The following is a 14,854-nucleotide window of genomic DNA, read 5'->3' on the forward strand; positions in this document are numbered from 1 at the left end:
TTTTTAATTTTAACATACTATCATTTAGTAAGCTTTTTCAATTGGTGTTGTTGATGTGGTGCTTATGATGAGTAAGTGGTAAATACAAACAACAACAACTCAAGCCACAAATTAATCTTATGGGTAAGTTTTATAGCTAATATTGGATTTAGTAGCAAATAGTGCATTCTCTAAACTATAATTTATAGTAACATCTCAAATTACAAAAAAGAAAAGAAAATATATATATATATATATTCTACAAAATTAGAAAAATAGACCAAAATTTCTTTGAATCTTATTTTTCAATAGTTTTTAGTGCATTTGTATTAAGATTTTGTTAATTTGTTAAAAGTGGAAAATATATATATATATAATCACATATATCATAAAGTTGAAGTACAATTTTAGAATTTTTGTGCCAAGTGACTTCCATTCATAATGCTTAGTGTGGAAATCGAGATGAATATATTATCATCACAATTATTGAATGTTTCTGTATGTAAACATGGGTTACATGCTAGTACAATATAATATTGTAGGCCTTACTCCCATTTTATTTGGGTGGCCATTATAAACTTCTATGCAGACACTAATAGCTACTAAAGAAAGATAAAGTACTGGTGGGTAAGACAAAAACTAAATGGTACATAATGGTAAAAGAATTAAGAACTCGTTACGCCACTCTTAGTTATATAGTTTTGGATGGCAATGGAACATGCTTGCGGTATTCTCCAAGAGCCCACAATGGGAAAAGATTTCTATATGCTGAATAGTGTTGCATGCAGTTTTTCAAGAAGACTCCTGTGGCTTCCTGCCATAACAAAGTAATTAATGGTTAATTAGAAATCATTGGAAGTAAAATTTAAGCAAAATATAGTACGTCATGTTATTTTACATTGCATTTCTCTTCTTTTTTTTTATTTTTTTTATTTTTTATATTGAAACAGAAAGTGAAAGTTCTATTAGTTGCGTTGCAACTTGAAAACCACTATAAAGTTTATTAGTCAAGGAAAAAACTAAGTTCCATAACACGATATGTATGTAATGATTATTGCTCTTGTCAATTTTCATATTTCTAGTTAGTATCATTTTCCTTCTATTTGTTATTTGAAGTTATGTTGAACAAAGACACCTGTTGAGGAAAATCGCCATTTTCCAATTGGGAATTGATTATCAACTTTGCTGCGTGATGAAGAGGTGTCGGGTCTCTTTCAGCCTATAACAAGTAAGATTTTATTCTTAGAATTATTCAAGAAAAGCATACAATAACACGATATATATGTAATGATAATTTTTTAAACCATAAACTAACCTGTTTGGCATGAATAAGACCCATCATTGCCCATGCAGTTTGTACCAAGTTCGATCGATTTCCTTCAAGAGGTATATATATCTATGACCAAGCATAGAGAATTTGTTATTTTAATTTTGATCAAAGAATCTATACAACATCTACAAAATCTCATTTAAAACAAGAATAGATATAAATTTCTTTAAATTAAATCATTGATCTACAAAAACTTCATTGAACAGAATTGATGTAACGAAAGATATTAAATATGAAAAGAAAAGAATTTAAAGGCTTAAAGCAAAATCCATGGTTAAACACTACCTTTTCTGGGCATGAAAGATGACTCTCCGACCAGCCACCATCATCTTTTTGTGTTCTGAGTAAAAAATCAACAGCTTTTCGTATAGCAGAACAATTATTGTAAGTCTTGCCCACCGCAACTAATGCTCCAAGGGCAAACCATGTACCATACATAAAACAAATTCCCCAATTTCCATACCTACGACAAAGTCTCATCTTGTAATTGATTTGTATTACATCTATATATAAAACTATGATAACAATAATAGTAAACAAATGCTTCAAATTCATCATATAATTAATCTAACCATATTAACAATAACAATGATATCTAGAAAACTAGTAAACTAGTACATGAACATACCAAGAACCATCGGGCATTTGTATGTCTAAAATGTATCCAACTGCTTTTTGAATGGAATTCTCAATCTCTTCTTTCTTGTGTTCAGGGTGCAACTTCTTAAACAAAAGTAAAGCTTGGATTGTTGATGCAGTGCACTCAACATACTCATGCTCAACGACAATACCCTCGAAGAATTCTGTGGGATTAAGCAACTAGAAGGGGAAAAAAGGTAATAAATTTTCTACTGATATATGATAATTAAGAGTGAATATATCTGCATAAATATTCAAATGAACATTTCAATGACACTTCAATATGTTAAGGTACTAACTTCCAACCAATCTTGAGCTCCTACGGGCTCCCAAGCTGATAAACCTCCATTCTTACTCTGCATTATTGACATGAAAATAATGATTAAATATGGAAAGAAAAAAGCCAACCAAAAGAGGGGGGGAAAAAACATTAATAAAGTTGCGTTGGTGTTAGTTCAAAAGATGATGAGGGCTTATATATATATATATATATATATACACACACATATATAACAATAGTAAATACTAAAGTTGTGAACAATTTTGGTTTTTTGAGAAGAATATTCTTAGATAACAAATCTCTCTAGATTTGAACAAGTAATATTCAGCATTTTTAGATCCACCTATAACAATGGTAACTTGTATTACCTATTCATGTGTACGCATGCAAAATAAGCAAACATAAAAATACATCACTATGTTAGACTAATGGTTAGATGATTCGTTCACCAATTCATAATTATTTAAACTTTTAGGATAAGAGATAATTTATAATAATATCATAGCAATTAGACTGTAACTCATGTTAATTTAAAAAGTTAGAAGGCCTCGGTTGATACTTATTAAATCTAGGCCAACTCATGAGGGAAATGTGTAACAATAATGGTTAAATTAATTAAATTCCCTTCCCAAGGGCATATGTTTTTGCTACAAGTGGTAATTTATCATTCCAGGGAAAGTTAATCCTTACCTGTAAATAAAGTAGAATATTTACAGCATCAATCAAGCACTCAGGTTCCATTTTCTCACCAACAACTTCAGGAGGCATCATTGAAAAAAGCAAGCAGCACTGTGAAGTATAAGAGAATTTGGTCACATGATGATTATGGACAAGGAAAAATAGTAGAATTTGAGAAAGTATTAAACAGAGTTATTTACCTTCAAACATTCTGCAGTGCAATCAGAAACTTGTAATCCTTGATCTTGATCAGAGAAAGTCCATGATCCTTTAGAAATGTGACGATGCATTTTTCTAAAGTCTCCAGAAGGATTGTCCCTAACCTTTACATTGTTTAAGGGGAGCACAATAACTCCAAATGAAATATTGATAATGACATTCCTAAGTAGAAAATGTTGACTTTTATGATTTAAGAATAGAAAGTCAAACCTGAGATTTTTTTATGAAATCATGCCCTTTAGCCAATACTGGTCCAATTTCATTAGTGAGATCACTAGCTAGAAGAGCTTGAATACTCAAACCCATATCCCATGATTGACTACCAAAACTCTACACACAAATTGCATATATCAAAGTCAGCAATTCATGCAAATGGATAGGTGTAAAGTTCTACAATTGTTTTGCATAACATGTGTACTAACATGCATCTTGATTCCATCTTCAGCAACCCATATGTATTCTTTCATCCTAGCAAGATGCTTCTTAAAAGAATCCCCATTTGGATCTTCAACCCAGCAAGCAAGCATACACAACGACTGTTCAATGCAAATGTCATTAGGAGCAATATTATATAGCCTAAATTAACCATGTCTATGGCTTTTCTAGAGCATTGTAGAATCACATTACCTTTTCCACAACCCCAACAGTAATGTATCTAGTGGCTTCATCTTCATAGTGAATAAGCTTCATTGCTACTTGAAGAGCTTTTTCTCTGACCAATTGATTTAAAGGCCAACGGGTGAGAAAAGGCTCAATTAATATGTATAGGCTATCCCAAAGTAGATCTTGTATCCAAGGATGTGGATAGTAGATATCCTCCTGCAATAATTGATTTCCATAGTCAATGCATTGAAAGAAGTATTTAAAAGACTATATGGTATATGTTATTCCACAATTATCAACCATGAAGGTTGTTGGAATATTAACATGTGAGTGACATGGTTAGCTAAGTCTTGAAGTTATAGATTGGATACTAATGACAAGAATGAGTGATTACCTTTGCACATTGATGACGTGCTTTGGCCCAATTAACTTCACCGTAAGGTTGAATGTAAAGTTCCTCCCTTAATTGAAGAATAAGAGGTGTGATTGGCCCAAAAAACCTTTTCCCATATAAGTATGAAAAAGGCAAGTACACCAATCGACAATAGATCCACATTTTGGCTACATTTAAAGCACCACAAATTTGATAAGTTATAATTAGAATTTGGAGCATTAAAAAGAATGTTAAACCTCTGTAGTGACAAGGCATCAAACAAATGTACTAAATCTATTTCAACATTGACTTAATTGAACTTAGAAAAGTTCAACATGCAATATTGATTTAAAATACACAAGAACTCTAAGAACTTTTAATGAAGAAGTAAGTATATATTGTATAAACCTGGATACATGGGAAGAAACGAAGGAAGAAGCCAAAATTCCGGAGGCATTGGGTTGCTTCCAGCCCATTCAAACACACCAAGTATCTACAGTTTACAGGACATTGCATGCTAGTATTAATTATCAACAAAAAGTCATCATGCATGGTAAATACTTGAAACCGAATTTGTACATTTCTCAAATTGTGAAAGAAATATGATTATACTTTAATTTAAAATATTAATTATTTTGAGTATTTGTTAAGTTATGATTTTTCTCATAAGATTAGTGTTGGCTTATTCCATGACAAAAAGTGTTGTAATAGCATAAATTTATTTCCTTGTATTTTTGTGGGATTTATTTGTAATGAGTTTAGTATTAAGTGGTGGAGATTTGATCAACACAGCTAAAAGTCACATGAGGAGCACATGCCAGAAGCTGAAGAGTCAAGTGCCAGTTGTGGAAATTGAAGAGTCCTGTGCTAGCTGTGCCAGCTGGATTTCACGACTCAGGCAACCTGCGAGTGACCCGTGAAATTCACTGGTTAGAGGATTTTTTAGTGTGACTTATTTACCCATTACTCATACTATATATGTATCCCAACTAATTTTTTAGTGGATCATTTTACCATTTAAAGGGCAGCGGAGAGGTTTTTCGCCGAATTCTTCAGTTTTCTATTCAATAATATGTGCCGGTGTTATCTTTGTATTTGCTTCTCTCTTCCCTACTCTTTTCCTTTTAATTGCTGTTGTGTTTGTAATTAATTATGATTTAGAGTGTTTTGCCAATTTGGGTATTGTTTATATTTATCATTCCGCACATCAATTGTTTGAATATAAGCTTGTATTGGTTATTTTGAAATTGGGGGTCTAAACATTCACTAGTGTTTTACACACTAAGTGAACTTATAGTATTTAACTCTAATTTGATGTGGATCTTCACAAATAAATAGTCATACCGAAAGCCAGGACTTTCCCCAAGATGATATGTGTGTTGCACCACCATGATCAAGGATCCATTTTCTTGCTCTTGTACAAGCATTGTCCTGACCACCATCAGGCCCTTCCCCAAGTATTCGCATACAAATGTAGCTGAGAACTGTGCAAAACATGATGCTGTGGCCTCCTATGTAAAATCCCCATCCACCATCTTCATTCTAAAATGTGATAAAGTTAAAGCATAATTATTATACATGATGTTTGAAGTTTGAACTAAAAACAAAAAACAAAAAATGAAGGTGACAAATTTTGCAAAATCTCTATTCTTATTGATTCAATTAACATTTTAAACTTTCAAGAATATATACCTGATGATTGTATATGAAACGAAGAATTTCTTTTTTATACTCAGCTGGGAAGACAGTATTAATATGTCCTGTAATGTAAAAACATAATACCTGCATTTTTTGGATCAAATACAAGAAAAATAATTGTTATATCGGGCTGAAAGCCAAAATAGTTCACTAGCAAGGATATTATTTGGAACAATTTCATTGTTCGCAGTCAACTCAAACTTAGTAGATATATATTCTAGAGGTGTATATTTACTTGACAAATTATAATGATAATAACAATATATTGAAAAATTAATAATAATAATGATGCAACTCACAAAAGGAGGAAGGAAAAACAACGGGCCAGCATTTTCAGCCGGCCAATGGCCATCACAAGACTGCAAGGCCGCATAGAAATGGACAGCCCTCCTCAATGCATTTGTGGCCTTTTCATGTGTGATTTCCTCTCCATCCTCAATCTTAACTGGGGGAATTGTTTGTTTGAAGTTTTTCTCCCTCAAAAACTGCAACCATTTCAATAATTCCTACGTCATTAGCAAAAAAAATTCCTAAGGCATTAGAACTGAAAAATACATGAGTGTGAACATTAGCATCACCTACGAACACCATAGAATTTCATTTCATAAAATAAACAACCAAAACAACATTTATAAATTTGGGCACTATATTATACTAGAATTTTAGTTTGATGAACATTGATCAGTAATATCTATTAACTAATCCAAGTGGCTAATAGAAGAAACTGAGAGTGTTTGATCTTCTATGTCTAGTGTTTGGTTGTTAATTTTTTTTAATCATTTTAGGTTCATTTAACAAATTTTAAGTATAATTATACTTTAACTAAATAAACAGATCAACAAAATGCACATGTACCAATTATACAATTATATGCCCATGCAATGCAAAGATAATGTCAGCTATATAGTTATTGGTGAAAAAGTGATTCTAGCGATATAATAAATTTTACTATATAGTTTTACAAACTGATGCATCTATTTTTTAAATTAAAAAAAAAAATTATTTATTATATTATTGAAGCGATATTAATCACATTCACTACTATTTCATCTATTTGCAGACATTTTGAAATAAAATTCATAATAGAACTTGATGTAACATAGGCCAAGGTTACAAAATCAAGCCAACCACGTTAGTTACTAACTAACCATCAAGAAAAGTATGAATAATAATTAAAAATGAAAAGATATATTACTGAGGGGTAATTACACTCCCCTACTTTGATGTTTGGAGAAATGACGCATCATCCCAAACTTGAAGGGAAAAAACATTCCCCCCCCCCCCCCCCCCCGACATCCGATTGATCAAACTTTGTTAAATTAATATTAAAATTATTGTGTACTAACTTACCATTTGCTTAAGGGTAAGTTTCAAAAATTATTTTATTTCATAATTAATTTAAAAAAAAAATGTAGAGATTTTGCATTGCAAGTATTTTGGTGCCTGAAAATTTTTGCATTTTATTCTAAATTTATCGGTTTTATTTTTTTACTAACAATGGCTAAATTTTTTAAAGAGATTCTTATAAAAATTTAGGATATTTCATTAGTAATATAACAAAAAGGGGGGAAGTGTTAATTTCTTTAAACCTCAAGTGAGGGGAGTGTAATTACCCCTATTACTAATAACCTATATATGTTGATAAATTGAGTTTGATCCAATCGGATATGAGTAAGAAACTTATCATACTAAAGCGAGTTGTTGTATCTATAACCCTAACCTGAATTTTGATTGGTTAGCTCAACTCAATATAACTCTTATTCTTTTTCATTAAAAAAAAAAATAGACTTTTAACAAACTTTCTAACCTCTCTTTGTTCAAATTTCTTTCAATTTAAATAAAATAAAAAGGAAAGTACTCAATGAGTTTAATGATACATAAATCCTTAAGTTTGTAGTTTGGTAATTAATTCTAATAATCTACTGGTCAAATAATTTCACAAAAATAATAAATAAATAAAATACCTATGCATGGTATACATGAAATAAAAATATAAAGTTAAATCACCTATAAAATAACTAAGTTTGTATTTGGATTACCTTTTTGCTGAAATTTTATTTGCATATTCGTTGAAAGATGGTAAAAGTTCACTTGTAATTCAAAAAATTGAGGTAATAAAAAATTGAACATAAACAAATAAGTTTAAAAAAATTAAATTTTTAAAAAAAGTAAATTAAAACTCACACTTAAATATATAGAGCTTTAATAATAGAATATCACATGTCTAGTAAAGAAAAGTCAATTATAAAGAAAAAAAAAAAATATATATATATATATATATATATAATTAACTTACTAAAAACTACTCAAATTTGGTGGTAGATCTAATCCAATGCTAAAAATATTCATATTTGAGAATTGGACATTTAAGTTTTATTAATACTTTCAGTGATCTGTGATATAGAAAATTTAATATAACTTTAGTACACAAACATATATTGAAAATATATCAATAAAAAAATATAAATTTAAAATTTTATAATAAGACTTTATGAATGTGCAGGTTCGGTTGGACCAAAATTAGGTACAGATAATAAGTAAAGGTAAATAAAGAAGGAGCCAAAGGCCTTGTAGCTGAATTGACACCTCCCTATGTACAAAGTGCTTGGGGGTCTAGGGGGGAAAGGGTTCGAGCTGCGGGATTAGCAGCATGTTGTAATTATTCTCAAAAAAAAAAAAAAAGTAAATAAAGAATGACAAAAACTTAGGTACAGTATCTTAAATGTTGTTCCTTAGTGATAGGTCACAAACTGAATGACTCATTGTGATAGAAATTAATTAATTAATTATCCAAGTTAATAATTAATCAATTTATCATGCAAACGCGTGGTAACACAAACAAATCACCAATAAACTAATTATGCAGCGGAAAATAAATAACACGGTAATTTGTTTACGAATGGGGAAAACCTAACGGCAAAAACCCTATTGGGTGATTTTCAGGTCACCACTCCTGAAACTCCACTATTATCACAACAACCGATTACAAGTAAAGGAATCCAAGTACCTTACCAACCTACAGTTGAACCCTTACCCCAATACCCAATTGGACTTGTTCTGTAGTGATAGTTCCCCTTTCAAATGCACGACTCCCAATACGTGACTAACCAATTGCGCAGATCCCAGTACGCGACTTCAATCACCAACTAAGAAGGTTGATGGTTGCAAAGTTCTTCAGTTCATCCACACGATAAAGATCAAGAAGATGCTTGGTCACAAAACCCTATGGTGCACATACACAGTAACTTCTTCAAGAGAAAGAGATGAACTAGGGCAAGAACTTTGTCTCCGGTCACAATTTGCTTGAACAGAGTTTGCTCAAAGCTTATGCAACTTGTGAACACTTTGACGGCCCTTAAACTGATCCTTTTATATATCTAGGGTTAGGAGAAAAGAAAGCCCAAAGACACATTCACAGATCCCAAAAAAATCAGATTGGAATTCTGACAATCTTAAATCTCGACAAATAGCAGGTGTCGAGCACACCGAATGAAGAACAGCTTCCTTAAGCTCGATAAATGCAGTTGTCGAGTTTTAATGATTTTGCACTCTGAACTTGTTTTCTTGAATAGACTTGAAGGCTTCAATACTTGATCTTGAAACAAGATTTCTTGAAATATTTAAAACATCCTAAATCTACCCAAATACAAGTAAAGTGCATTTTGTCAAAGGATAAGTCAATTACATAAAATCATGATATATGTTCTTAACATGTGAAACACATATGTCCTAACACTTAGATTTCCCTCCTAAGATTTAGTCATGTGGCTATTTAATTAAAAAATACACTTCTATTTCATAAGAAAAAAATCTACATGGTAGAATATTAAAGGGAGAATCTAAGGAACAATATCTAAGTACTGTACTTAAGTCTTGCTCAATAAAAAATTCATTATTAAAAAGTATAACTCGATTTGTGTGCGTGGAGATAAAGAGTCCTTTCCTTTTATGCTTTCTGAATGGTGTATTTTGAATTTTTATTACACCATTTTTTTTTTTAGAATCATTATTACACCATTTAGGATACTCTAATCTTATAAAAGTTCAAGTGTTAAACTATTGGATTCTATTCCGTTTTGATCGATCCAAATAAACAAAATAATAATTGTGCGTACCCAATTCTCGGCTAGTGGGCTTGCACCTACTTTACTAGCATTTGGGCCTATTGGTAGTGGGCTGATTACTGTACAATAATGATAATTACATATGCAACCAATTACACAGTTTTTATTTTTTATTACCGAGTTGTAGTTTTATGTAAAAATAATGTTGCATTAACTATGATTTTTCACCTCAAACATTGTGAAAGAAGTTAAAAAAAAAAAAAAAAAAAAAGGCGAAATTGCACTATAGGTCCTTGGAGTTTATCTGTTAGCGTAATATATGTTGTTGAAAACTTTTTATATTTTGCATGAAAATGGTGTCAAAACTTTTTTATTATGGTTTATTAACCATTGTTCTAAGTGCATCCGTTAATATGACTTTTTTTTTTTAATTAAATGGTATTTTTCTAAGAAAAAATTACAAATATTATTTTACACTTCAAAAATTCATTAATGTCAAAATACTTGATCAGATACATAACGGATAATACCAAATCAAACATGATTAGAGCTCTTTTTTCCAATCAATTAAGCGGCAATTTATAAGACAATCCATATCTATATATATTATTTAAACAAGTCACTTGACTCAATAAAAATGTTATGTGACTAAAACTATAATGGATGACCTTTTTATTTACCACATCATGGGATGAGGCAAGATACTTAAAGAATTTGTTAAAATTGTCATGTCTTGTAAGATTGTTGTTGAATGAAACAAAGACAAGTTATATTATTATTTAAAGAGTCAGTGTAACACCCCAGTTATTAAGTGTAATTTGGAAGAAGCTTGAGGGGTAAATTGGTAATTTACTCACAAGATATTTTTGGGACAAATTGGTAATTAAGCTTTTCAACTTAAGTCACCCCCCCCCCCCTTTCTTCCCCATTCTCACGTTGATCTCTCCCTTCTCGTTTTTTTTGTGCTGCCAGCCTCTCCCTTCCTCTCACCCAAATCTTACTCCCTCTTCATCTGTCATGGACAGCCATCACTTAATCGTCCCTCTAGCCACCATGTACTCCTTTAATTGTGCCTTTTTCCAACAAGAATTTAAGGTAAAAATCTAAGCTTTTATCTCAATTTCTTCTATAAAATCCTTTGGGTTTTGTTATTTAATGATTATTATAGTGAATACTTGATGGGTTTTGGTGAATAATGGAAGATTAGAGGGTTAAGATGATTTGGGTAGCAATGGTTTTGTTAAAATCCGAAAATTTCGTATCATATGAAGAGTTTTTGCTTTGATAAAAGGTTTTGGTTGATTAGTTTCCTAATGGGTATTTGAGGGTTGCATAAATGTTGCATAAATGTTGTCTATGGATTAGACACGCTTTTGGAAACTACCTATGAAAACTATATTTTTCTAAAAACTATTGTGTCGTAACCTTAATATATATATATATATATATATATATATATATATGAACATGCATCATATTTGGTATTGCATTTGGGAAAATACATGAATTGTTGATATGGAAAAATGAGCATCTTCTATTTAATATTTGATAAGGAAATCATGGATTTTATAGTATATTAAAAAATTTAAAGATGCTTATCTTGTCTTGTTATGAGAGAAAGTGATAGAAAATCTTTTGACAAGAATGAAGTTGAAAACCCTACAAACTTTGTGGAAGTTAGATTATTTAAGGTTTTTCTAAAATTACCTAGAAATATACTATGTATTTGAATGTAATGTAACCTGTGAGCTTTATGTGGTTTTAACACCATGTCATGTGTGATTTCTCGGTGATCACCCGATTTGGTTTCCGTAGTCTTGGTTTTCAAGTCAGTGCCCTTTCACTTTGGATGACACGTTCTTCCCTACTACCCATGGGGGGAAGAGGTTTCTTGATTGTGTGTAGGTGAGGTTGCTGCCCATGGAGCCAAGAGACCACATGCAAGAGAGGTCCTATTTGACGCGCTCTCTTTGCTGCCCATGGAAGGAGAGAAAAACCTCGAGGGTATGGGTGAGGCTGCTGTGTATGGGGCCAAGAGTCTGCATACTAGAGAGGACAATATCATGCTAGTTGTGGATGGGTGGATCCCCTGACCGGTCTATGTAGTAGTATGGTATCTTTGTGATAAATTACAGTATGTTAGATTTTATGGCTTTGGAAATTATATTGTTAGTGCTCACAGATTATGGTATATAGTTTCAAGGTATTTACTTTGAGAAACTATGTTCCATTATTTAATCATTCTTGTCATACTATTATGGAAATGATCTTCCAGTATTCAGTTAGAATTTTCCCAAATTAAAACATGCTTTGTAAACTATTTATCATCATGAAACTTGCATTTCCCCCACCCCCATTAATTATGCTATTTATTGGACTTTAGCTCATCCCACCCTCCAACAATTTTTCAGATAAATTTGCTATACCCCAGGCATGGAACTTGTTTAATTGGTGGTGATTGGAGTATTATGCTAATTGAGAGAGTTATACTATGAATGGATGGTGACTGAACTTACTAAATTTATCAAGGCCATAGCTAATTCTATCAGAGGTTGGGCTCTTGAGGTTTATTAGCCTTGGGCATGGTAGGCTTAGATTCTATCGTTGAGGTTGCCTATCCTAGGAAGAATTGTGGTTTTACGTCAATCCATTTGGATCTTTGGAATTTCATGTATATTTGGAGACATGATTCGTAATTTGTATTGTTTGTAAATGTCTCGTAGAGCTCTAACCCCCCCCCCCCCCCCCCCCCCCCGTGCCCAAAATTAAAAAAAAAAAAAAAAAATTATTAGTATATACATTTAGGTACTAATTTAACAATTTGGTTCAATAAATTTACACTTAGCCATCCTTATAAATGGCAAACTCCAAAAAAAAAAAAAAAAAAATCCCAATAACAAAATCACCAACATTTACACCAATACCAAAGTTACAAAATTTAGCCCAATCTACCAATTAGAAAAATGTTTTGACCATGCATGACCGAAAAATCATTAGTATAAGGTACCTGCATTCGCCAAAGAAGATCACCGCAAGCCGGGAATTGACGTCGATTTTTGTGGAAATTTTGACGAGCCTCTTCAACCTCAGCTCGCTCTTCCGGTGTGCCACCCTCCGGGTCAAACTCCCATGTTTGTCTTCCCGCAAAGTTATTTGTACTAAAAAGGTAAGGGTCATTTTTGCCCTCTCCTATCTTCAGCTTCCACATTCTTTCTTAGTTAATTTGAATCTGCATGTGCAAAGCTCTATTATAGTGATGATAATGACACCACTCCCTTCTCTTCTCTTTTGTTTGTAACTATTAGAGTCTGTGATAGTAAATAATCATGCATATATATAGATACAATGAACATTTTTTCAGCAAAGAATATTACTATATTAGAGTTTGTGATAGACAAACAACATACGAAAAAGATCTAGAAATTGACCATTTAGATGATGTATACCTGAAAACACTAATGTGATCCCATATATTTCACTGTAAACATGTTAGAATATGAGAGAGAGAGAGAGAGAGAGAGAGAGAGAGAGAGTACCTTTATGAAATATATGGTACTCAAAATATGTAGTACTGTTGTGTTAAGAACTTCCCACCAATATAGATTTGGCTATATATGGAAAGGTACAAATGGAGATTTGTGGGCTTACAAGGCCTTAAACTTGAGAATATTTTTTTTTTTTGACGTCAAAGGTAGAAATATATTAAAAGAAGAAAAGTGAAACAGTATACAGAGAGACTTGGCTGAGGAGCTGTAAAACAAAAGCCATGCATCGTGGCCTACTGCTCCTACGGAACCAAACAAAACTTGAGAATAATTTTTGATCTTCAACGGGCTGAGACTCGCCTAATAGAGAAAAATCTACACTAGGTATTAGAGAGTGCCCTAGTAACAACTAATCAAGGCTATTGGGACAACATTAAAGGAACTAAAGTCAAGACTGTGACTTATAACCAATGCTTGAGTTCGCGCTCGTCCTCTAGCATTGATTCCTCTAGCACTCGTCCTAGAGAGTGCCCTAGGACTTTTTCTTAACCTAGGACTTAGGACACCCACAAAACAGCTCACACATATACACACATATTCATAAATGTAGCCGAATTTGTACATAATCTCTATTATTATTATGCACGGGTGGTTCTACTTGTATGTGAGGGTGGTCACCACCCTCACTTGTCAAAAAAAAAAAAAATTATATATAGAAAAAAAATTTATATAAATAATTATTTTAAATTAATGTCCTGGGACCATCCTGACTTGAAAATATTGTATATATATACTTCAAAAATATATATTATTTACTAAATTTACCTATTTAGATCACCCTAATAAATATAAAAGTAATGCTACATCTACAACATTTTCACAATAAATTTTATGTGGTAAACTATTACTAATTCTAATTCGAGTTCAATATTAACATGTTTTACCCACCAATAACATATTAACAACTTGTTGCATAAGATTTGTTATGAAATTGTTGTGGTCATTTATTATTCTCATATCAGCATTTTCAATTTGTACTTTATCTTTTATTAGTCTTTTTTTTTCTTCTTATTCTCTTTGTTAATATAAAAATTGTAATATTTTATGTATTTGTGTTTTTTTTTTTTTTTGTGACGTTGATATATTAAAATTTTTTTTTATTAAATTTTTTATAATTTAAATTTTTTAATGACTAACTTAAAACAAATTCTTAAAGCCGCCGCTGTTATTATGAACAAAAGTCGGCTGGAGATAAAAGAAAAGGCTGAAGAAATAAAAGGGACGCCATTCGGCCGTATGGGTAAAGTTACTATTAGGGGCCTAGCCAACTACATTATTTAATGAGGTCTTTTATCAAAGTGTGGGCTGGACCCAATATATCATTTGTGTGAAAATCCATATAATTCAATTTCTTTACGCACCAATTGACAACTGTAGGTGCCTTTTGTATTGATGGGCTAAGGCCCGTTTTGCTATGCGTCAAAGAGTTGGACCTGCCCCACTATT

General features: G+C 31.8%; 1 protein-coding gene and 1 long non-coding RNA gene across 6 annotated transcripts in view; one reads left to right on the forward strand and one right to left on the reverse strand.

Annotated features, from left to right (window-relative positions):
* Nucleotides 1–392: 392 nt before the first annotated feature.
* The window catches only part of LOC126727600 (beta-amyrin synthase-like), a 43,431-nt gene continuing 28,969 nt past the window's right edge, over nucleotides 393–14,854 (reverse strand). The window contains exons 1-18 of one of the 5 annotated variants that reach the window (XM_050433408.1): nucleotides 13,400–13,540; nucleotides 12,871–13,092; nucleotides 6,099–6,305; nucleotides 5,794–5,883; nucleotides 5,446–5,643; nucleotides 4,510–4,594; nucleotides 4,123–4,289; nucleotides 3,753–3,944; nucleotides 3,548–3,661; nucleotides 3,336–3,455; nucleotides 3,107–3,229; nucleotides 2,919–3,017; nucleotides 2,248–2,304; nucleotides 1,938–2,128; nucleotides 1,595–1,772; nucleotides 1,295–1,375; nucleotides 1,115–1,198; nucleotides 393–793 (exon numbers count right to left, since the gene is read on the reverse strand). In XM_050433408.1, coding sequence (XP_050289365.1) covers nucleotides 671–793; nucleotides 1,115–1,198; nucleotides 1,295–1,375; nucleotides 1,595–1,772; nucleotides 1,938–2,128; nucleotides 2,248–2,304; nucleotides 2,919–3,017; nucleotides 3,107–3,229; nucleotides 3,336–3,455; nucleotides 3,548–3,661; nucleotides 3,753–3,944; nucleotides 4,123–4,289; nucleotides 4,510–4,594; nucleotides 5,446–5,643; nucleotides 5,794–5,883; nucleotides 6,099–6,305; nucleotides 12,871–13,071 — 2,310 coding nt within the window. In that variant the 5' untranslated portion in view covers nucleotides 13,072–13,092; nucleotides 13,400–13,540 and the 3' untranslated portion in view covers nucleotides 393–670. Of the gene's footprint in view, nucleotides 794–1,114; nucleotides 1,199–1,294; nucleotides 1,376–1,594; nucleotides 1,773–1,937; nucleotides 2,129–2,247; nucleotides 2,305–2,918; nucleotides 3,018–3,106; nucleotides 3,230–3,335; nucleotides 3,456–3,547; nucleotides 3,662–3,752; nucleotides 3,945–4,122; nucleotides 4,290–4,509; nucleotides 4,595–5,445; nucleotides 5,644–5,793; nucleotides 5,884–6,098; nucleotides 6,306–12,870; nucleotides 13,172–13,399; nucleotides 13,541–14,854 lie in introns of those variants that run through there. The other 4 variants (XM_050433409.1, XM_050433410.1, XM_050433405.1 and 1 more) reach the window with 4 other exon arrangements.
* On the forward strand, nucleotides 10,790–13,012 carry LOC126727603 (uncharacterized). Its single transcript, XR_007656285.1, has 2 exons — nucleotides 10,790–11,976; nucleotides 12,867–13,012. It is a non-coding gene; the product is annotated as an uncharacterized LOC126727603 (long non-coding RNA).

The sequence above is a fragment of the Quercus robur genome, chromosome 5 (assembly GCF_932294415.1).
Source record: "Quercus robur chromosome 5, dhQueRobu3.1, whole genome shotgun sequence".
Lineage (NCBI taxonomy): Eukaryota > Viridiplantae > Streptophyta > Magnoliopsida > Fagales > Fagaceae > Quercus > Quercus robur.